The sequence below is a fragment of the Papio anubis genome, chromosome 2, assembly GCF_008728515.1.
Source record: "Papio anubis isolate 15944 chromosome 2, Panubis1.0, whole genome shotgun sequence".
Lineage (NCBI taxonomy): Eukaryota > Metazoa > Chordata > Mammalia > Primates > Cercopithecidae > Papio > Papio anubis.
The window spans coordinates 106470589-106493706 of NC_044977.1; the positions used below are offsets into that span (position 1 = coordinate 106470589).

Genomic DNA, 23118 nt, shown 5'->3' on the forward strand with positions numbered 1-23118 from the left:
GACCCAGAAGTGTGTAACAGCGCAGGACTGCCACATCTTATCCTCTGCCATCTCCATTGGTCTCTTTCGTAAGCTCCACCAAAAGCTGGTCCAGAGCTCCTCTCACTCACCTCCTACTCTCTGCCCCTTCTCCACCAGGCCCCACTCAGGTTCCTGGCCGCAAAGAGCCAACCTCATGCCCAAAGACTGAAAAAGAAAGATGTTTTAATAAATACAAAACTCTCCAATAATGACTCTGCTCAGCTCAGGGGCAGCAGGAGTGGAGTGTCGGGGGCCCTTGGTGCTGAGTGAGGATAAATTAAAAATCCCAACAAGCTAGTGACATTATGTACAGAAGGAAAGGGGTGGGGCTTCCAGGACAGAGGCCGAGGGTGGCAGGGCAGGATTTGGAGTGGCTGTGACCTCGGTCTGGCCCAGCTGCCTCCCCCCCCTTGTGGAGCTGTGGTTCCCAGAGGTAGCGGGGGTGGGAGCAGAGGCAGGACAGAGGAACAAAGGCACTGGGCTTCCCACAGGAGAATGCAAGAAGGTCCTCGATGCCACCCCTTGCCCAGCTCAGGCCCCATCCTCTTGGTCATGTGGCCCTCTGGCTGCTCTCTAAGAGCCTTCGGCTTCTTTCTCCAGCTCTGGATCAGTCCTGGTCTCTGGGGCTGCTGGAGACAGAAGGGAGGGAATGTTGGAGGAGGGGAGAGGGAGTGGAGAGGCACAGAGAGGCATGGAGGGCAGGGCAAAGCATCCCTGCCTTGGTCCCAGAAAGGCCAGCATTTTCTAAACAGGTCAGTGCACACAGCTGGGTGACCTTCATCTTGTTGCTTAATTCCTCTGAGCTTCTCATTTGTAAAGAAAAGGTCATAAATAACACTTCCACCAGGTTGCTGTGAGGGTGGATTGGAATGGCACTTGTGAGGCAGGCTGCACTGTTGCTGCACACACTGAATGCTCCGTTTCCTGATCAGGAGTCCCACGGGCAGGTCAGCCCTCCACTCACAGCTGCTGACCCTGGACTCCCTCACTTACGCCGCCGGCGGGCTGTGCAGCGGGAACAGCATCGACTCTCCTTCCCCAAGCTGCAGGACAGTGGCAGTGAACAGTCATCCCGCTCACAGTGAGGCACCCCTGCCTGGTATAAGACAGAGCAGACACTGAGGGTCCCCCAGAGGCACAGGGACACAGTGGCCTTCAGCTTCTTCAGGGACCTCCCTGGGAAGGCCTCCCTACTCCAGACCAGGCTCCCCACTTACCCCACATCTGCAGGTGATACAGCTCATCTCTCCAAAAGGGGGCACTGATGGGTGCCAGCTCTGACTCTCTGGGAACCACTGCCCAGCAAAACGGCAGCCTCGGGGCCCATCAGCCTGCATGGGGTCCCCCAGCTGGGGGTGGGCCCCCGACCCCACTGTTGAGAGGGAAAGCGAAAGGTGCTGGGTCAGCCCAGGAGGACCAGCCTGGTTTTTTGAGTATTCTTTTTGAATCCCCAGCACCTAGCAGTTTCTGGCACTCAGTAGGTGATAAATTTGGATGGGTGGGTGGACAGATGAATGGACAGATGAAGGGATGGATGGATGGATGGATGGATGGATGATGGATGGATGGATGGATGATGGATGGATGAGGAACCAGAACCCATCATACCCCACTAGAATATCACATTCTTTCCACAGCATTTAGAGTCCTGGCTCCAGGTAAGGCACAGAGCAGTGCTCAGTAAATGCTCAATTAGCTGAGCACCCTTCCCCTCATCCAGGACTAGGCCTGCTTCAACCCAAAGGTGAGGCCTCAGTGCCCAGCCACCTCTCTCACCTGGACACTGTTTGCAGCAGTCGGTGGGGTTGACACGGACAGGCTGGGCACAGGCCAGCCGGGGACACTGCACCTTCTCACAGTGCACCTCTCCAGTGCCCCCCTGTAGGGAATCCATTAAGCAAGGAGTGTCAGGCAGGGGGCACATAAACCTCCTGCCCGCTCCCTCTCCTATTCCACACCTCAGATGCAGTCTCCCTGTGGCCTTTTACTCAGAGGCCCGGGCTTGCTTTATAGACCTAAACTCAGCTTCTCATCGGAACCCTGCAAGGTAGTTGCCATCATATCTGCTTACAGGAGAGGAAAGTGAGGCTCAGGGACAGAAGGTGCCTAGGGTCATCGGCACTAGTTAGCTGGCAGAGCCAGAATCCACACCCAGGTCAGCCCTGTTCCTTTTCCCACAGGAAGCCAACTCTCAGAGCACAAGGGCCTTTTCTCATATCGGTTTGATCCTTTAGCCCTCCTCAGCAAGGACGGGCCTTCCTCACCTGGCAGCCCCTCCCCATCTCTGCAGACCCCGCTGGGTTATGGCACCAGAGAAGATTGGGTGGCCATACCTTGCAGGTGCAGACAGCACACTTAATTAAGCCAAAGGGGGGCACAACGGGGTGCCACCGCGTACCCGCTGCCCGCCAGCTCCGGTCACCATCAAAATAGCAGCCTGGTGGGGAACAGGGCCCAGCGGCCGTTAGTATGAGCTCATCAGCTGGGCCCACAACCAAGGCTTGAGCCTCAGGCCACCCCCACATGAGCCTAAGACAAGGGCCCATTTGGGGGCCAGTAACACTAATGAGTTCTGTCAGGTATTGCTTGGAATCTGTGCCCCTCAGGCCACCCCCTATATACTCTCCCCTTCTTGTCCCCCTCCTGGTTCAACCTAATGGCTCCTCTGGGGCCTTCCACCCTGCACGCACCCTTCCAGCTCACCCTCTCCTGGGTCCCGGCTCCTCGGCAGCCCTGGCAGGTCTCTGACATCTTGTTTCTCTGTGGAGCCAAAGAAATGGTGAAAGCAGAGGGTGACCGACCTCCTTCCCTCCCCAAAGGACCGGTCCACACTAGGCCAACTCCTCCCTCCACTCCCCTGCAGGGAACTCACCAGGGCAAACAGGGCAGCACTGATCGGGAGCCTGCACTGGGTGTGGGCAGCTGGGTGGTGGGCACACCACCGGGTCACAGATCACCGTTCGTCTCTGCAGAGAGGGACAGAGGCATTGACAGGAGAGTCCAGGCCCCTTGCCCCAGATCCCAGGACACAATGTGCCCTTCCAGGACCTCCTACCTGACAGGTGCAGAGTGAGCAGAGCGGGTCGTAGTTGGGTGCCCAGCGAGCCCCGTGGGGGCGCTGCTGCCCCTCGAAGAAGCATGTGTTGGGGTCTCGGGGCCTCCCAGGACCACCAGGTTTGGCAGGCGCTAGGGCCGGGGGACCAGGCACCACAGGTGGCACAGCAGCGGCTGTATCCGGAGCCCCCGGCTCCCGCACCCCCTCGACCCCAGCCGCCCCCAGGCGCAGTCCGCCCACCTCACATTGGTTGGCGATGTGCACCTGGGAGGAGAGGCCAATTGAGGTGGCGCTGGGGCTCCCCCTCGCGTCTTTACCAGCGGCAGCTGGCCAGCCAACAGCAGACACCTCGGCACCCTGAGCGCTGCGGTGGCCCAGAAGGATGCCGTTCGCTCCACAATCATTCCAGCTGCCAGGAATAGGGTGCTGGGCTGCCAGCCTCCTCATGTAGCTTGTCTGTCTTCATCCTCCCCACCAGCCGGGAGGTGTGATATGACCACCCCCCAGGACTCAGAGACAGCAAGTGACTAGTACAAGGGCACACAGTGCCCCCCCAACTCTGCACCCTCCCCACTGCCCCCACTGTCCACACTCCCCACCTACCTGCCCTCGGAGCTCCCCTCTGGGGCTACCCTTGGTGGCGATCAGCAGGGAGGCCATGCCTTTTGCCAGGTGCCGCAGCAGCTCCGGCTCCAGGTCCTTCACCACGCCCTGGGCCTGCACAGAGACAGGATAATGGATGGGAATAAGGCACTTTAGGGCTGGGCCTACTTCCCCAAGTCACAGATGAAGAAACTGAGAGCCAGGGAGGCTAAATAAAGTCTTCAGGGTAGCAAAACCCATTGGCAATAGTGTGGAGCTTGGAAGCCAGGTCTCTCGGACTCCAAGTCCATGAGAACTCACCCCACTTGAAGGGCTTAGTCCATCCCACCTACCCTGCTAAGGTCCAGGATATTACATACTATCCAAGATACCCCACCAAAGAAAGACAGAGAAAAGAGAATGAATAATAAAAAGCTGAGTCAGAGTCATGCCCAGGTCTATCTGACTCCCAAGCCCATGCCAGCCTTTTTTTTTTTTTTTTTTTTTGAGACGGAGTTTTGCTCTTGTTGTCCAGGCTGGAGTGCAATGGCGCGATCTTGGCTCACTGCAACCTCCGCCTCCTGGGTTCAAGCGATTCTCCTGCCTCAGCCTCCGGAGTAGCTGGAATTACAGGCATGTGCCACCACGCCTGGCTACTTTTGTATTTTTAGTAGAGATGGGGTTTCTCCATGTTGGCCAGGCTAGTCTTGAGCTTCCTACCTCAGGTGACCCACCTGCCTGGCCTCCCAAAGTGTTGGGATTACAGGCATAAGCCACTGCACCCAGCCTACAAATCACTGTTTAATTTATTTTATTTACGCCAGCTCTTCTATACCAGGCTGCCTGCTCTCTGCTTCCCCCACCATAGGCCCACACAGCCCTTCAAGCTAAAACGCAGAAATGTTCCAAGCAGCCGCCTACCATCACATCCTTACCTCTGGGCCATAGAATCCCTTCAGCAGCCGCCGAGGCCCTGGCGTTCCAGGAGGCCCAAGAAGGTGGGCAGTGACAGTGCCTTGTTCTGAGCCACCAAGCCCAGCCAGCAGCACTTCATAGTGCAGGTGACAGTGGGTATCCAGGGAGAGCCAGGCATGCCCTGCTGCCTGGCTCTTCACAGGGGGTAGCACCAGGGCTCCTGCTAGGGGCACAGGCAGCCCTGGGTCCAGACAGAGGAGAGATGACAGGTGAGAAGGTGGCCTACGGCAAGCCCTCAAACCCAGCATTCCCCAGCTCCCCAGCACACATTCCAGGAGCTGTTAGACACTGTCCATAGGTCCAGGGCCTGGAGAGCAGCAAGTTTTAGACTCTTGCACCTCGGCAACAGGAAGAGTCTGCCAGCAGGGCCACCCTATATGTCCCCACCTTCAGATGGCAACCGGAAAGGCATCTGAAGAAAGACACACCAGGCTCTGGCTGTCTGCCACCATCCCTCAAATGTTCTAGGAAACCAAGGGGCCGATAGACCCCTAAGGACACTCACTGTCATGGCGGGCGCTATGCCCACTGTAGGGCAAGGCAGCCACGTGCCCCCGAAGCTCTCCATCTGGGAAGTCCTTGGTGCCCACGTTCAAAAAGAGCTCGTTCTGCAGCAGCATATGAGCCCCTCGGGCACCCAGCCCAGGGCAGATACCCACGGCCTGGGGGGGCAGGGGAGGACAGGCCTTCCTCAGCTCTCACACGAGCCCAAGGTTCTGAAACCTTGGGTCATTTTGTGCCCCCACTCCACCCACACACACTTCCACACACCAGAAACACAGGATAAGGACCTGGCAGGCCCAGTTTCATGGCCCTCCCCTGCTACTTCCTAGCTATGTAACAACCTTGAAGAGTTACTTAATTTCTCCAAGCCTTCACTTCCTCATCTATAAAATGCGTACTGTAAAAGTAAAAAAATATGTAAGGCCACCAATTCAGCACCTAGCACATAGAAAGGCCCTATAAGTAGCAACCATTGCCATTACAATTACTACTATGCGGCCTATGACACTGTTCTCCAGGTCCAATGCCTTCCATTTGACTGTGAGCTTGCTGAGCACAGGGGCTACATCTGATTTGCTTTGTACTCTAGTCCCTAGTCTGGGGCTCACTAAAAATGTCAAATCAGGCCGGGCGCAGTGGCTACACGCCTGTAATCCCAGCACTTTGGGAGGCCGAGGCGGGTAGATCACAAGGTCAAGAGATCGAGACCATCCTGGCCAACATGGTGAAACTCCATCTCTACCAAAAATACAGAAACTAGCTGGGCATGGTGGCGCATGCCTGTGGTCCCAGCTACTCGGGAGGCTGAGGCAAGAGAATCACTTGAACCCGGGAGGCAGAGGTTGCAGTGAGCCGAGATCATGCCACTGCACTCCAGCCCAGGCGACAGAGCAAGACTCCATCTCAAAAAAAAAAAAAAAAAAAAAGTCAAATGAATAAAAGAATGAGTGGGAGAATCCATGAGTGGATGATAATGAACATCCCTGCTCATCCAACCTGGCTTCCCACAGCCCATGCACTGGGCCCTGGGGTAAAGCAACCTGGAGCCCTCACCATGTGTCCTCCTGGCTGGAGTCCAGCCATGTGGCACAGGACAGTGCGCTGATCCCTCCGCTGAGGCTTGGTCTCCAGTGTCATGGCCACCACCTCACTGCTTGTCCCTACCACTTGCACCTGATGGGCAGGGATGAAGGAGGGCAAAGTGGAGGGGCAGTAAAGGCCTGGGCCTGCTGCCCACCCCACCTCTCCCCTACCTTCTGCAGCCCCTGGCTCTTACCTGATAGATCAGGGAGCCATTTCCTAGCAGCGTGAGGCTGGCCGAGCCAGCAGCACCCGTCTGGACTGGGATCAGGACATCAGCCCCACAAAGGACACTTTGCAGGACTATGGAGGGGCAAGACAGGTGAGGCTAGGCTTACCCATGGCCACTTACACCCCCAGTTCTCAGGATCTCTCCCATACCCACCCTGGCCCCTTCCCTGGCACGTGTCTGTGCCTCTCAGTTGTGCACACCCAGGGCACCAGGCCCTCCCAGCCCTGCCTCACCGTCGCAGCTCTTCCTGGTAGCAATGTGTCCACTGATGCGCAGCCCTGGCCTGCCTGCCCTCTCCAGGGCCATCTGTAGCTCCCCCAGCACCAGCCAGTCCATCTCCTGGACTGTCAGGTTGGGCAGCACCTCAGCAAAGCCTGGTTCCTGGGGACAGAGCAGGGTGTGATGGGCAACAGCAAGAGGCCAAGACAGGTGGCAGCAAGAGCCAGATCCCCGCTCACCTGGGCTGAGACATTGGCCTGAAGTTCTCGCAGTAGCTGCCCCTGGTGTAGAATCTGGAGCCTCAAGGGAACCTGGGTTAGTCCTGCAAGGCCGCACATGTGGGCCTTTCTGAGACAGGTGCTCTCCCTAACCTTCTCACGTGTTTTGCCCCCATCCTACTTACCCCCACTCCTGGGTTCCAGCAGCCCTCGGAAGAGCAGCAAAAAATGCAAGGAGTCCTCTGTGTCACTGAGAGTGAGCAGGGTGATGCCCCCTATGCCCTGCTCTGGGGAGCCTTCTAGAGTCAGGATGGCACTGAAAGTCTCTGGGGAAGGGAGGATGATGAGAGCCCATCAGAACGCCCCCTCCCCTTTCCTGGGGGATAGAGAAAACTCAGAACTTCATGCCCAGGGCTCTTTGCTCCCTACCTGCAGCCAGGGCCCGGTGCCGGATGAGAGGCCCCCAGACCTCTCCTGAAGGGTGAGTGAGTGTCACAAGTGCCACATGCAGCTGTTCTGCCCTAAGGAGCCGCAGAGACAACCGAGGCACTGCCCGCCACACTCCACAGACCTGGAGCAGAGAGACAAGAAGGCCCTACGCTCAGACACTGTGCAGGTTAGGCCAATTAGGAGGTCCAGGCAGGCCTGATGAAAAAGGAACATGGAAAGGAACCTCCAGGGTGCCCTAGGAAGCTTAAGAAAGAACCCTGGAGCCAGATGCTTGGGTTCCAGTCCTGGCTGCACCACTTACTAGCTGTGTGACCTTGAACAAATCACATTCTCCTACTGAGCCTCAGTTCCCCCTTCTGTAAAATGGTCATCATCATGTCAGTGCCTTCCTCCCACTGGGCTGTGGTGAGGACCACTGGAGGCAATGCAGAGCATGCTCTCAGCACAGTGCCCAGACTGGACAAGTGCTCATAAATGACATCATCTCACCAGGCCATCTTGGGTGGGGGCTGCAGCGTGTTCAAACAGGACACTGCCATTGGAGTCTGAGAAGCGGACCCTGGTAGGGCGGTCCAGCCTGGGAATGAGAGGTCGGGTGAGGCCAGACTGGGCCAAAAGCAGCCCCTCCCAGCTCTCCCAGTTTCCCTCCTAGCCAGCAGCTGCCCCTCCTTGCTCCTTCCCCTTTCTCACCGCCTGTAGGAGATGGAGAAGCGGAGGCTAGAGCGCAGCAGCGAGACTCGGGCTCGTGCCACCGCCTGCGACCTTGGCCCTGTCAGCAGCGCCACGAAGTCTGGGACGGGAGGAAGATGGCCTGAGCACTGTCAAACGCTGCTTTGGTGGCCCAGCCTCAACCACAACCCCGCTGTTCGCCAGCCCCCTACCCGTGTGGCCGTCACCACGGGCCCGCTCCTCAGCGCCTGGCTCCCCGCGGTCACTATAACTGCGATGCTCCGGGTCCCGCGGATATTCGAAGGACAGGCCGCTCGGCTGCCGCTCCGAACTGCTACGCTCTGCAGGGGGCGGGGTAAGAACACCGGCTTCAGCTGGCCGTGGGAAGGGCCAGTCCGAAGCCCCATCCAAGTGGCCCAGGACCCAGTACCTTGGCCCTGCCTCCCTCCCCGCAGGGCGGAGCAAGCCTTACCCTGGGGGCAGGTCTGGCAGCAGTGTCCCGGCAGCTGGCGCGGCTGCCCACAGGCCAAGGTTGGGCACTCTGGTTTGATGTTCTTGCAGGTGACCCTGCCAGGGCCCCTGGTACGGCGACCCCACTGAAGCTGCTCCCGGAAAAGGCGGGAAACCCAAGTGAGCGCAAGAAGCCAACTGATGAGACCCCCAGGCAAGGATGTCCCGCAGAGTCAGCCAGCTCTGCCACTTACAATCTGCGTGACCCTAGACAAGCTACTTCGTCTCTCTGGGCCTCAAGGTCCCTGTCTGGAAAATGGGGATAATAATACTCTCGCTATCTAGCAAGGCTGCCATGGGAGTTAGGTGAGCTGGGAACGAAACGGAGTTGGCACAGAGCCTCACACAGAGTGGGCGATCAGTAACAGCACCTAAGACTTGAAGGGGCTGATTCCCCTTCCTCCACCAGAAAAACATCCCCAACATCTGCCGACTGGGCTCCTTCTCAGCACTCCGACGTCCGCGAGACTCGCGCTCCCCACCAGTCAGGGCCCGGGCCGGCCGCAGGGCGCACTCACCGCCTCGCAGGCGCACAGCACGCAGCGCATCACCCCGAAGGGCTCCCCCAGGTCCGGGTGCCACGTCTCGTCCAAGGCATAGACCTTCCCGCCGAAGGAGCAGCCTGCGGGGACGGGCTTGGCTGGAGGCCGCTGCCCAGCTCGCGCCGTGTGCCGCCCCCGGGGCTGCCCGCGGGTCCCGGGTCCCGGGCACCGCGCCCTTCAGCCCCCGCCCACCCTCCGGGCCGCCCGCCGCGCCGAGCCACCTGCGCCCCGCGCCCCCTCCGGACTGGCGCTGACTCGCCCCGAGCCCGTATCTCCGCCCGCGCCTCCCCCGGGCGCCCACCTACCTGCCGCTCCCCGAACGGGCAGCGGCTCCTTCTCGGAACGGATGGGCAGCGCGGGGGGCTCAGGGCCGGCGCCGCGGGCCGGCCAGGAGCCGAGCAGCAGCAGCCCGAGAAGCAGCAGCGGGGCCGGCGGGGCCGGGAGGCTCGGCATGACGCGAACGGGACAGCTGGGGAGGCGGGAGGGAGGAGGGCGCGGGAGCGGGCGGAGGGAGGGAGGCGGGAGTGCGGAGGGCTGAGGGCCGGGCCGGGGGCGGTGCGGCGGGAGGGGGCCGGGGCCGGGGCCGGGGCCGGGGCAGTGCAGCAAGGGGCTCGTCGGGCGGCCGCAGAGTCGGCGCCGGGCCGGGCGGGGCGGGAGGAGCGGCCGGGAGGAGCGCGGGCAGTCGGGCGCTGACCCGGGCCGTACGCGGCTCTACTGCCCCGGGCGCCGGCTCCGGCCCGTTTTATGCCCCGCGCCCGACGCCCCGGCCGGGGGCCTCCTCCTCAGCAAACGGGGCGGCGGCGGCAGCTCGGCGAGGGGCCGGGCTGAGCCCGGGGGGTCCGGCCCAGCAGCAGCGGCCCGGATCGCGGGTGGGGGAGGGGAGGGAGGGCCTGGGACCGGGCAGGGGAGGAGGGAGGAGCGGGAGGGGGAAGGGGAGCGGGGGAGGGGGAGGGGAGGGACCAGGGGGCGCGAAGAGGGGGAGGAGAGGCGGGCCCGGAGCCCCCCGCTGCTGGCGGCCACAGGGCGGCTGGACCAGGAGGTCGGTGTCCAGCCCAGGAGGGGAGCCTCAGGCCAGGGAGGGGCAGAGGCTAGGCCTGAGGCCTGGACCGCTCAGTGAGCAGGACCCGGTTCCGCCCGAAGGATGAAGACTTGTCTTAAAAGTTGACAACGTACAGGAAAGGCCCACCAGCCGATCTCCCCCTGCCTGGCCCACAGCGCCCCTCAAACCCTCACCACCCTCTCTCACTGCCTAGCCTGCCTCCCTACCTCCTCTCTGAGGTCGCTCCTCATTCTTGTGTTACCCAGGACACGGACCTAGCCAGAAAGCGGCAGCATTCCCCTTTCTGTGGAATGACAGTGTCTCTCTCTCATTGTAACTTATCCTCAGGCCCATTCGGCCATCCCCTCTTGCTTCCTCACCCCCTTCCTTCACCCAAGGGACCCTCTGCCTCTCCAACCCACTCCCAGCCTCCTTTCTCTTAGTTCCAGTGGTCATGCCTGCCTCCCTGTCTCTCCCACCCACACACACCCACTATCCTCCCAGCTATCCCAGCACCCTCCTTCCTAATCTTGGGAGACATCTCGTCTGGCTGGTCGGGAAAATTCCAGGATCTAGGCCACACTTCTCAGCAGACATGCCCATCCTTGGGGAGGAGGAACAGGAGAGAGTCTGAGGAAGTTCTAGGGGACAGGGGGATGATGGGAACAAGGTCAGGCTGGGACGCCCCTGAGGACAGAGACTGTGGGGAGACTGGGACTAGGAAGAAAGCAAAGGAGCTAGAGCCAGGGCCAAAGGAAAAGGGGGGCCAGCAGGGAGGTATTTGCGGGGGAGGTCCAGCAGCTGTCTTTCCTAAGACAGGGACACATGGGCCTGGTTATTCCTCTTGTCACATGTGGAACGGTAGGAGATGGAAGAGGGAGACAGAACAAGCAAAGGAGGGCCCCATGCACAGAGAGCTGTGTGTGTAGCCCTCCAAGTCACTAGACCGCAGCAGACCAGCACCTAAGCCCAGGCTTAACCCGGTTCATGCCTGCGCACATATATGCGCCCCGCACCTGACAGTCCTCTCAACCAGTCTAAACCCTTTCCCCATAACACCAGCCCATAACAGGAGATTTCTCTCATGTGGGCAATATCCGTATTCCCACTTCGAAAAGGGGTATAACAAGACAAGACCCCCTAGGGGGTTATAGAAAGAAAAACAGGAAAGCAAGTGTCCTGTTGGATTTCAGCAGCAGGTGTGATGTCCAGGGAAAAGAAATTTGGATAACCAGGAAGTGAAAACCTCACCAATCTAAAACAAGACTTCTGGGCTTCTTCCCCAGTAACACAAATGTCCTGCCAGATTCCTCCTGGAAAAAAACCTCTGCTCCTGTCCCCCTCCAGGTCCCAGGTTGCCCATGTCCAGGAAAAGATGAATCCCCCTATCCAAGTCTTCTCCATGGTGTGTGTGGGTGGAGGAGTGGACCCTGGTCCAGGCAGGGGCTCCAGGGAAGAGAAGGCGTCACTTCCGGGGGCCTTCGCCAGTGTCTGGTGGTTCCCTCCTCTGATTGGGCAGAAGTGGCCCAGGCAGGCGTGTGACCTGCTGTGGAGGGGCTGTGCCCCACTGCCACATGTCTTCCTACCCATCTGCTCCCCAGAGGGCTGCCTGCTGTGCACTTGGGTCCTGGAGCCCTTCTCCACCCGGTGAGTGGCCAGCAGGGTGTGGGGTTATGTGAGGGTATAAAGGACAGCAAAGAGAAATGGTCTCCCAGCTGGGGGAGGGGCAGGCAAACTGGAACCTACAGGCACTGACCTTTGTCGAGAAGAGTGTAGCCTTCCCAGAATGGGAGGAGCAGGGCAGAGCAGGGGTAGGGGGTGGGGTGCTGGTTTCTGAGGGACTGATCACTTACTTGGTGGAGTACAGCACAGCCCTGACTGGCCCTAAGGAAAGGGGACATGAGCCCAGGGAGAAAATAAGAGAGGGAGTTGCACTTCGGGCTTAGCGAACACAGTACTAAGATGGGCACATCCCCAATCCCCATTCTTAGCTGGTCATTCCTTGTTAGCTTAAGGTTCTGAATCTGGCGCTAGGGAAGCTGGGCTAGGCAAGCCAGGGCACAAGGAGAGGGTAATGGGAGGAGGGCCCATGCATGTTGACAGACCTACAGGAAATCCCAATATTGAATCAGGTGCAAGCCTCTTTGCACAACTTGTGAAAGGAGGAGGAAGCCATGTGGGGGGTCCTGTGAAGGAACCGGAAGGGGTTCTGCCACGGGGGCAGGGAGGCAGGTGTGAGCTATGAGACAGATATGTTAGTGGCCGACCAAGGCAAAGTAAGCGCCTAAGGTGGGCATCACCCAGCAGGTGCCCCTTCCTGGGTAGCTGGTCTCAGGAAGGAAGTCCCAGGACTGTTAGCCCATCTCTTGACCTCAGATAATGGAGTATTTCAGGACTTGGAGTCCAAAGAAAAGCTCCAGAGGTTTTTATGTGTGGGGGTACATAGGGAAAGAATAGAGGTTAATTTCTCCCATACTGCCCCTTAATCCTGACCTCTAAGTGGTCCCAGTTACAGCTTTGTGCAGTTTCCCACCCCAGCCCCACTCCCCACTGCAAAAGTTACCCGTCAACATATTGTGCATGTTTGCCAATTCCTCACCCGGGCCCTGCATCCCATTTTCCACTCTCTTCTCCAGGCTGAAGCCACAATACTTTCCTTCTCTATCCCCATCCCAGATTTTCTCTGACCTAACAACCAAGGTTGCTCAGAATTTAAGGCCAATTAAGATATGTATGTATACATACCATGTCCTGCTGTTCTCAGCAGGGGTAGGCGGCAACAAATCCATGTCAGATTCACGGAGGAGGCCTGACAAAAAGGAGACACCATATGCTTTCTTTTTTCTTTTCTTTTCTTTTTTTTTTTTTTTTTTTTGAGACGGAGTTTCGCTTTTATTGCCCAGGCTGGAGTGCAATGGTGGGATGTCAGCTCACGGCAACCTCCACCCCCTAGGTACAAGCGATTCTCCTGTCTCAGCCTCCCAAGTAGCTCGGATTACAGGCATATGCCACCATGCCCTGCTAATTTTTTTGTATTTAGTAGAGACGGGGTTTCACCATGTTAGTCAGGCTGGTCGCGAACTCCTGACCTTGGACTCCCAAAGTGCTGGGATTACAGGCGTGAGCCACTGCACCCGGCACACCATATGCTTTCATCACAAGAAAATGTGAGAGAAGTCAGGCCTTTGGCAGTTCCAGGCTGGTCAGCATCTCAAGCCCTCCCCAGCATCTGTTCACCCTGCCAGGCAGTCTCTTCCTAGAAACTCGGTTAAATGTTCACTCTTCTTGCCACTTTCAGGATAGATTCCTCATCCTTGGCCCGCCTTTGACCCACCCTACTCTGCCCAGAAGTGCAAGAGCCCAAGCCGCCTCCATGGCCTCAGGAAGGATTCAGGGGAGAGGCCCCAAACAGGGAGCCACGCCAGCCAGACACCCCGGCCAGAATGGAGCTGACTGGTGAGAACACTCTTGAGGGGCTAGGGCCAGATGGAAACATGACAGAAAGGGAGAGAGAAAGGAGACACACTGCAGGGGCAGGGAGCTGGGGGAACCCATTCTCTCAAAAATAAGGGGTCTGAGGGGTGGATTCCCTGGATTTCGGGTCTGGGTCCTGAATGGGAATTCCTGGAATACCAGCTGACAATGATTTCCTCCTCATCTTTCAACCTCACCTCTCCTCATCTAAGAATTGCTCCTCGTGGTCATGCTTCTCCTAACTGCAAGGCTAACTCTGTCCAGCCCGGCTCCTCCTGCCTGTGACCCCCGAGTCCTCAGTAAACTGCTTCGTGACTCCCGTGTCCTTCACAGCAGACTGGTGAGAACTCCCAACATTATCCCCTTTATCCACGTTAACTGGTAAGAGACCCATACTCCCGGGAAGACACCACTTCCTCTAACTCCTTGAGCCAATGACTATTCTTCCCATATTATCACCACCTACTGATCACACTCCCTGACAAGGATTAATCTTTACAATACAGCCATCATTTAAAAGCTCTTGTCTAGACGTAGTACTCATGGAGGACTACCCTTCTCACTAGGCTACCATAGCCCTCTCTATTTCAGCTCCCTTCTCCCCCCAACAATCTTTTTCAACAGAGCCTGTGCCCAGAGGTTAACCCTTTACCCACACCTGTCCTGCTGCCTGCTGTGGACTTTAGCTTGGGAGAATGGAAAACCCAGATGGTAAGAAAGCCGTTCCTAACCTTGGCTTCCCTAAGTCCTGTCTTCAGTTTCCTACTGCTTCCCATGGATTCTCCAACATTCTTGAGCTTTTTAAAAATATCTCACCTTCAGCTTGGCCACCCTAACCCAATCTACATTCACCTATAATGATAGCCTGTGGATAAGATGATGGCTTGCAGGTCCAATATGTGAATAGATTTGAAGCTGAACACCATGAAAAGCTGGAGAGAAATCACTCATGGCCATGCCTTTGACCTATTCCCACTCAATCTTCTTAAATTGGCATGAAGAAGTAAGACTCGTATGTCATCCACAGATGACACAAAGCTGGGAAGTACCACTAAAATAACAAAAGACCGAATCAAGATTCAAATCACTGAAAGACTAGGTCAAAAACAAGGTGAAAGAACAGAGATAAAAAGTTCTACATGTGGGCCAGGAGCTCACGCCTGTAATCCCAGCACTTTGGGAGGCCGAGGCGAGTGGATCAGCTGAGGTCAGGAGTTTGAGAGCAGCCTGGCCTACATAGCGAAACCCTGTCTCTACTAAAAATACAAAATTAGCTGGGCATGGTGGTACATGCCTGTAATCCCAGCTACTCAGGAGGCTGAGGCAGGAGAGTCACTTGAATCTGGGAGGCAGAGGTTGCAGTGAGCCGAGATCATGCCAATGCATTCCAGCCTGGGCGACAAGAGCAAAACTCCATCTCAAAAAGAAAAAAAGAAAAAAGAAAAAAGTTCTACATGTGTAAATTAATGAGTAAAGTCCTATGCCAGCTTTCAGGCCACAATGCCCTGCTTCCATCATTTAAGCCTCTGGCCCTAGCACTTCCTATGAAAAGGATCTGAAAGAATTAAATTGCCCCCAAACTTGCCATGTAACATTACAGAAGCAGCTATTCTTAAAGCTAGTAATTCTTTTCTGTTCGATATTTAGCATCCCCATTTTGGAAATGCTCCTAGAGAACTCTATTCCGAGTGGACTACACTTAAATATACTGGCCTGAACACTGGACATCCCCCTGAAGACGTATGCTAATTTGTTAAGAGAGACCATATTAAACTAACACGTGTCCAGAAAGCAGCAGCCTGAACAGTAAGAGACCAGAAGCATGTTTTATGAGCAATAATTTAAAAAACTAAAATGTATCCTCAAGAGCCCTAGCATCCCTTCTTGCCTCAGTACTGAGTCAGGGAAGAAGGGCAGTTCCTATGGGTCCCTTCTAGTCCTTTCTTTTCATCCTTATGATCATTATGATAGAGTCTCATATCTATATTTAGTTTATTTATTTATTATTATTTATTATTTGAGACGGAGTCTCACTCTATCCCCCAGGCTGGAATGCAGTGGCACGATCTCAACTCACTGCAACCTCAGCCTCCCTGATTCAAGCGATTCTCCTGCCTCAGTCTCCCACGTAGCTGGGATTACAGCTGCCCACCACCATGCCCAGCTAATTTTTGTATTTTCAGTAGAGATGAGGTTTCACCATGTTGGCCAGGCTGGTCTTGAACTCCTGACCTCAGGTGATCCACCTGCCTCAGCCTCCCAAAGTGCTGGGATTACAGGCATGAGCCACTGCCCCCGGCCTTCATTCGGTTTAAAAATCAAATGATCCTAAGGTTTTGCAGCAGAAAGAGTAAATTTGCAGCACTAGAACCAAGAGGTAAAAGCTATAACAGGGCAGATTTCAGCAACGTAAGAAAAAAAAGGAGCTCTTCTCACTGAAACCAAGTTTAAGACCAGGCTGGACTAGCGGACCCTGGAGTTTTTGAAGCAGAGGCTGATGACCAGCTGTCGGGATACTGTGAAGGAATTCCTGCCCTGGGTGGGACCTTGGTCTTGTCCAATTCTCAGCCCGTATGATTCACTCTGCTGGCTACTCCTACAGGTTCCCCACCCGCTATTAGTGTGCCCTTTGAGGCAGTGCACTTCTGTCTTCCATCTCTTTCTCAGGAGGAGACCAAGGCACAGGACATTCTGGGAGCAGTGACCCTTCTGCTGGAGGGAGTGATGGCAGCACGGGGACAACTGGGACCCACTTGCCTCTCATCCCTCCTGGGGCAGCTTTCTGGACAGGTCCGTCTCCTCCTTGGGGCCCTGCAGAGCCTCCTTGGAACCCAGGTAGGTCCCCAGTCAAGGGATCTGTAGAAACTGTTCTTTTCTGACTCAGTCCCCTTAGAAGACCTGAGGGAAGAAGGGGTCTTCCAGGGAGCTCAAGGGCAGAAGAGTTGATCTACTAAGAGTGCTCCCTGCCAGCCACAATGCCTGGGTGCTGGTATCCTATTTTTCCTACTTAGACAGGGGAGGCCTGAGATCTGGCCCTGGTCTTTGGCCTCAGGACCATCCTCTGCCCTCAGCTTCCTCCACAGGGCAGGACCACAGCTCACAAGGATCCCAATGCCATCTTCCTGAGCTTCCAACACCTGCTCCGAGGAAAGGTGCGTTTCCTGCTGCTTGTAGGAGGGCCCACCCTCTGCCTCAGGCGGGCCCCACCCACCACAGCTGTCCCCAGCAGAACCTCTCTAGTCCTCACACTGAACGAGCTCCCAAACAGGACTTCTGGATTGTTGGAGACAAACTTCACTGCCTCGGCCAGAACTACTGGCTCTGGACTTCTGAAGCGGGGATTCAGAGCCAAGATTCCTGGTCTGCTGAACCAAACCTCCAGGTCCCTGGACCAAATCCCCGGATACCTGAACAGGATACACGAACTCTTGAATGGAACTCGTGGACTCTTTCCTGGACCCTCACGCAGGACCCTAGGAGCCCCGGACATTTCCCCAGGAACATCAGACACAGGCTCCCTGCCACCCAACCTCCAGCCTGGATATTCTCCTTCCCCAACCCATCCCCCTACTGGACAGTACACACTCTTCCCTCTTCCACCCACCTTGCCCTCCCCTGTGGTCCAGCTCCACCCCCTGCTTCCTGACCCTTCTGCTCCAACACCCACCCCTACCAGCCCTCTTCTAAACACATCCCACACCCACTCCCAGAATCTGTCTCAGGAAGGGTAAGGTTCTCAGACACTGCCGACATCAGCATTGTCTCATGTACAGCTCCCTTCCCTGCAGGGAGCCCCTGGGAGACAACTGGACAAGATTTCCTACTTTCTCCTGAAACCCAAAGCCCTGGTAAAAGGGATACACAGGACTGAAAAGGGAATCACTTTTCACTGTACATTATAAGCCTTCAGAAGCTATTTTTTTAAGCTATCAACAATATTCATCAGAGCAGCTAGATCTTTGGTCTATTTTCTGCAGAAACTTGCAACTCACTGGTTCTCTATGTGCTCTTTTTCTATGACAATTCTGCAAAGGCCTGGGCTGGCCTGGCATTTGAACAGAGGGAGAGACCTTGCATCAGAAAAGGTCTTGCATCAGAAAACAGAGAAAGGGTAATTTCCTTTGCTTCAAGTTCAAGGCCTTCCAACGCCCCCATCCCCTTTACTATCATTCTCAGTGGGACTCTGATCCCACATTCTTAACAGATCTTTCCTCTTGAGAAATGAATAAGCTGCCTCTCAGAGACGCTGTCCCTATACAATAGACAAAACTGAGCTTGTATAAGGAATAAATGAGAGCACCCAAAAGCTCCCTGAAAAACAAGGGAAACGTGTTCTTCGAGAGTGGCAATAGATCCCCCTCACGCTGCCACCCCCAACAAAAAAGCTAACAGGAAGCCTTGGAGAGCCTCACACCCCAGGTAAAGCTGTGTAGACAGTTCAGTAAAGACAGGACCTGGATGTGACAGCTGAGCAAACAGCTAGAGCTTTGGCAGCTCAGCAGGAGGCTTTGCCAGGCATGGACGCCTGCCTCCCTCCTGTGGAGGTCAGGGGGAAGTGCAGGAAGTGGCATGAGTCAGGCTCCTTGAGCTCACACAGCAGGAAAACAAGTACAAGTCAAGTACAAGTCGAAGGCTCATTTCCCAGTTCCCACAAATGCATCTAAAAAGCAGCCCTGTGTGACCACCATAAACTCTGCTAGGGGATCTCTAAAAAGGAGTCAGGCTTATGGGTTTTTGCAAATAAGTGCTGCCTTGGTGCTCAGGAAAAGGAGGTTTATGTTGCACAAAAACACAAATTCCATTGCAAAAGTCAACCTGCTACTGCCAGAGGTTCCTGTAGGAAAACTAGTGGAAGCTTTTTGCTCTCCCTCACCCCTGAGGAAGGAAAGGCTACCATGGAGGTAGAGGAGCCAGGAACCCAGAAACCCAAACACTGCCACAAATACCGCAGGGTCACCAAAGGCATTCCAAAGCAGTAGAATGTAAGGCAATGCGCTAGGAACCTTGTGTACCTCACCTTTTGTAACATTCACACAACTCTGTAAGGCAGGTATTATCTTTTCTATTTTAGAGATGAGGAAACTGAGGCTCAGAGAAGCCAGGTGAGTTATCAGTGGTTACACACCCTATGGGCAGAAGAAACACCCTAGTCCAACCTCATTCTAGGGTCCATACTCTCCCCAGTGTGGTACACAGTCCTATATGTCATTTAATGATTCTATTTACTGGGAAAGACATACAAATCCTTAAGGAGTAACAATTAGAGTTCTGAGGCCAGGCGCGGTGGCTCACGCCTGTAATCCCAGCACTGTGGGAGGCCAAGGCAGGCAGATCATGAGGTCAGGAGATCGAGACCATCCTGGCTAACATGGTGAAACCCTGTCTCTACTAAAAATATGACAAATTAGCCGAGTATGGTGGCAGACGCCTGTAGTCTTGAACCTGGGAGACGGAGGTTGCAGTGAGCCAAGATCGTGCCACTGAACTCCAGCCTGGGCAACAGAGTGAAACTCCATCTCAAAAAAAAAAAAAAAAAGTTCTGAGTAGAAAACCAAAGTTCTTGGTGGAGGTGACCAATTTAGACATCTCGCCATGTCCCTCTCTCCCTTCATGGACAGAATAGTTTTCCTAGAGAAGGAATCAACAAATGCACAAAGCTCAAAAATGTCCAAATCTCAAATGCTGTCAGTTTCTGCATGGAAGGGAAGTAGTTCATTCACACTACAAATTCCAGCATGTAATCAAGGGAATGTTAAGTGGAAACTAACTTACTGACATACTGAGCTAGGTTAAATTTAATAATCAAACGAAACACTTTGTAGCACATGAAAGTGCCAGCACCTAGGATACGATATACCAGTGGAACCAGAGAATGATGGGTTCCCAGCACAGACAGATGAGAGACAAGAATGGCAAAACTGCAGGGCCAGGTGTGGTGGCTCACACCTGTAATCCCAGCACTTTCGGAGGCCGAGTCAGGCAGATCACCTGAGGTCAGGAGTTCGAGACCAGCCTGACCAACATGGAGAAACCCCATCTCTACTAAAAAATACAAAATTAGCTGGGCATGGTGGTGCATCACCTGAGGTTGGGAGTTCAAGACCGGACTGCCCAACATGGAGAAACCCCGTCTTTACTAGAAATACAAAATTAGCTGGGTATGGTGGCGCATGCCTGTAATTCCAGCTATTTGGGAGGCTAAGGCAGGAGAATCGCTTGAACCCGGGAGGCGGAGGTTGCAGTGAGCCAAGATCACGCCATTGCACTCCAGCCTGGGCAGCAAGAGTGAAACTCTGTCTCAAAAAAAAAAAAAAGAATGGCAAAACTGCAAATGTCACCAGGCATCTGGTATTGGCATTTGACTTACTCCACTTGTGGGCAAATGCAAATAACTCATGGACTTCTCCAGTACGAACTTACCTGCCCTATTACAAATCTAATCCATTCCCAAATCAGTCTCGTTGGTCCCATCCCTTCTTCCCACTAACACAAAAAAACAATTACAACCAGAACACTCCTATCCCTATTCAACGCTATACTAGTTCTTTCTTCTCCTACCCCAGGACCATCTATGATAACCTACAAACTATTACTGGTAATTCGTTCATCTCATTCTCATTTGTCATTCTCCAACCCCACAAAAAAACCCACCCCATGGAAAGGTTCTAAGATTTCATAAAAATTCATCTCAACCCCCAGTACATCTACTCCCCCTACTCCATAGTAAGGTAAAAGAAACACCTCTTCCTCCTCCCTGCTAAGGCCATTCATTTTCAACCCAGTTCCCTAAATACGATTTCTAACACCTCACATAAAGACCTGAAAATGATGGGGAAGGAAATACCCCAGGTATCCCAGCAGGGGGACCAGCTCCCAGGCAAAACCAGATCAAACAGACAACTGTTTAATACACAGAGAATCTCTTTGGATTGTTACCCTAAACTTCCTAGGGGAAAACAGAACCCCATATGCTTTCCTAGAGACCCCTAATGCCAGGCTGAAGAGCCAGCTCACATGCTGGAGTCCTTATCATCAGAGCCATTTCCTTAATGTTTTTCTTCCCCCACTCATAAGTGAGTGACTGTAGTCAGGCCGCCACATTGTCCTGGCTCTGGCCCACCAGCTTCATTGGTATTGCTGCCCTGTCCACTTCCACTTACCCTCCCTCCCTCCCACTGGAATAGAGAGCCAGCTCCTCCAGCTGCTTCCAGAACCACCAAGTCCTCTCCTCCTACTCTCTTCATAGTCATCTCCCATGCCTAAAAGGCTAAAAGCCTCTGCGCACATCTTCCATAAAAATAATGAACGTTTCTAGACTATGCAAGTGACTCATTCAAGTCAGCGTGAACTGACTTCCTAAGAGCCTGAAAGTGCTGGAAGGACTCGAGCAGGGCTCCTTGCCAATTCAAAATTCTGCGCCAAATGGGTGGTATCTTCTGGGCCTGGGGTACCCTCAAGAGCCAAAAGTACAACACTCTCTCCCAAACCGAAAACCGCATTGGAGGATAAATGTTGAGAACAGTCAGCCAGGAGACTGAGATAACCCTGAACCCAGGTACCAAAAGGCTGGAATAGATCCTACATTGACAAGTGATCAGCTGGCTGTGGGCCAGAAACAGTACACCACAGACAAATTGCAAAAAATGATTTTACAGTAAATGAACTTTTTACAAAAAGGGGAGGGGCAGTCTGAAAAAGTAAAGTTTAATTTAAAAATCATATACACAAAGCTTCTGATTCATTTGCAGCTTTCCCACTGTCTTTCACAGGCGAGTCAGTTTCCCTTTGAGTGCAGGCCAGTTAAAGATGCCACCACAGTGGACAGTGAGCCAGCCCCTCCTCAACAGGTGAGCAAGACTGGCTGCCACTCAGGCTTGAACAATGCCGATGACCTGAGTGACTAGGCAGCAAGGCTGGCTTCCGGCGAGGTTCAGAAGGCTAGCTTCTTCATCAGGAGATAAACTCTGGAATCCACCTCGAATCCATGCAGGTTGTTGGCATCCCCCTGCAGCCTCATGAGCAGGCCCCCATAGGACACATAGGCAGAGCTGAAACAGAAGGCCCCATCCCATGAGTCTGGAGCACTGCTACTCAGCAGCTCTCCATCTCAGCCTAAGAAACAGAAGAGGCATCTTTCTACTGTTTTGTCACTAGGAACCAAAATTCTGACAAAGATCAATGTACAGATATGTGCAAGGCACTGTTCTTTATATTAGCGAAGGTGGAAAACACCTATATGCCCCAAATCAGGGGAATGGTCAAATGAATCAAGATGTATCCACTTACTGAAATGTTATGCAACTATTAAAGCATTTAAGAAAAGCTTCACACTAACATGGGGAAACATATTTTACATAATGTTAAGCAAAAAGAGCAGAAGAAAACATAATAAACACCACAGTCTCAAAGGAAAAAACAGAACACCAGGATATGCAAAAAAGTCTATGTAAAAGGTTATCTCTGGGTATGGAATTACAGGTGACTTTTTTTTTTCCTTCTTCACATTACTCTTCTGCATTTCAAATTGCTTACAAAAAGCACATATTGTTTTAATAAGATTTTAAAGAAAAGAAAAAATAGCTGGACAGGAAAACCAAGGAACTAGGGATTGGGTTACAGAGTAGCAAAACACACACACACACACACACACACACACACAGCCTAATAGGATAATCACTTAATGCTGCATTTGTTTCTGGAGAAGCAAGTCTCCTTTGCACTTTACACAGTAAGATAACCAGTTTCTCATCTCGACTGCTGGGCCAGGAGGGCCTGACAAAGAGCAGTCTACCTTTCAGACTGGAAACTGCTCTCAGAACCATTTCTTTCTAGTTCCTACCTAGGTCTGAGGTGCCTGAGGAGAGGGACCCAACAGTGGAAGCAGGAGCATAGCTCAAAGTCTCAGAACACGGAGAGGGAAAAGAACCTCATAAGATTATGTAACTTACAGGCGTGTTGCTGCTTCAGTAGAAGTTTCGTCTCCCTCAATCCTGTACACTTTTCCATACATTACATACTCAAATTGGTCAGCCCTGTGGAGCAATAGCAGCAAAGTTATTCTTAACAGTAATTAACAATATAAAAAATCCCATTTAAAAATGGTTACTGGTCGGCTGGGCGCGGTGTATCAAGCCTGTAATCCCAGCACTTTGGGAGGCTGAGGCGGGCAGATCATGAGGTCAGGAAATTGAGACCATCCTGGCTAACACAGTGAAACCCCACCTCTACTAAAAATATAAAAAAAGGCCGGGCGCGGTGGCTCAAGCCTGTAATCCCAGCACTTTGGGAGGCCGAGGCGGGTGGATCACGAGGTCAGGAGATCGAGACCATCCTGGCTAACATGGTGAAACCCCGTCTCTACTAAAAATACAAAAAACTAGCCGGGCGTGGTGGCGGGCGCCTGTAGTCCCAGCTACTCGGAGGCTGAGGCGGGAGAATGGCGTGAACCCGGGAGGCGGAGCTTGCAGTGAGCCGAGATCGCGCCACTGCACTCCAGCCTGGGCGACACAGCGAGACTCCGTCTCAAAAAAAAAAAAAAAAAAAAAATA

General features: G+C 54.1%; 3 protein-coding genes across 13 annotated transcripts in view; 1 reads left to right on the forward strand and 2 right to left on the reverse strand.

The window, feature by feature from the left end:
• Positions 1–184: 184 nt before the first annotated feature.
• Positions 185–9751, reverse strand: CHRD (chordin). 7 transcript variants are annotated; one of them, XM_009201236.3, is made up of 23 exons: positions 9363–9751; positions 9034–9137; positions 8478–8607; positions 8218–8346; positions 8027–8126; positions 7826–7913; positions 7316–7457; positions 7072–7212; positions 6908–6990; positions 6683–6830; positions 6414–6520; positions 6191–6310; positions 5139–5295; positions 4594–4814; positions 3680–3793; positions 3077–3340; positions 2894–2987; positions 2725–2781; positions 2355–2458; positions 1798–1900; positions 1239–1393; positions 1015–1117; positions 185–647 (listed from the first exon to the last, which is right to left on the reverse strand). In XM_009201236.3, exons 1-23 carry the CDS (start codon positions 9508–9510, stop codon positions 595–597), a joined length of 2865 nt encoding a protein of 954 aa, XP_009199500.1. In that variant the 5' UTR covers positions 9511–9751; the 3' UTR covers positions 185–594. The 7 variants fall into 7 exon arrangements, 3 of the variants coding, with proteins under 3 accessions (XP_009199500.1, XP_003894780.1, XP_031519369.1); XM_003894731.3 differs by having other exon boundaries at positions 185–650; XR_002520457.2 differs by having other exon boundaries at positions 575–650; positions 2712–2781; positions 9363–9610.
• A 1692-nt stretch (positions 9752–11443) lies between these two features.
• Positions 11444–17883, forward strand: THPO (thrombopoietin). Of its 5 annotated transcripts, none has more exons than XM_009201238.2 (7): positions 11444–11743; positions 13395–13552; positions 13783–13910; positions 14195–14281; positions 16238–16405; positions 16642–16722; positions 16839–17883. In XM_009201238.2, the coding sequence occupies exons 2-7, from the start codon at positions 13540–13542 to the stop codon at positions 17214–17216; spliced, it is 855 nt and encodes a 284-aa protein (XP_009199502.1). In that variant the 5' UTR covers positions 11444–11743; positions 13395–13539; the 3' UTR covers positions 17217–17883. The 5 variants fall into 5 exon arrangements, with proteins under 5 accessions (XP_009199502.1, XP_017811105.1, XP_003894781.1 ...); XM_009201239.2 differs by having other exon boundaries at positions 11656–11743; positions 16654–16722; positions 16839–17520; XM_017955616.2 differs by having other exon boundaries at positions 16642–17883.
• A 3321-nt stretch (positions 17884–21204) lies between these two features.
• POLR2H (RNA polymerase II subunit H) overlaps positions 21205–23118 on the reverse strand; it is a 5162-nt gene continuing 3248 nt past the window's right edge. The window contains exons 4-5 of the mRNA XM_003894733.3: positions 22519–22602; positions 21205–21618 (exon numbers count right to left, since the gene is read on the reverse strand). Coding sequence (XP_003894782.1) covers positions 21501–21618; positions 22519–22602 — 202 coding nt within the window. The 3' untranslated portion in view covers positions 21205–21500. The remainder of the gene's footprint in view (positions 21619–22518; positions 22603–23118) is intronic.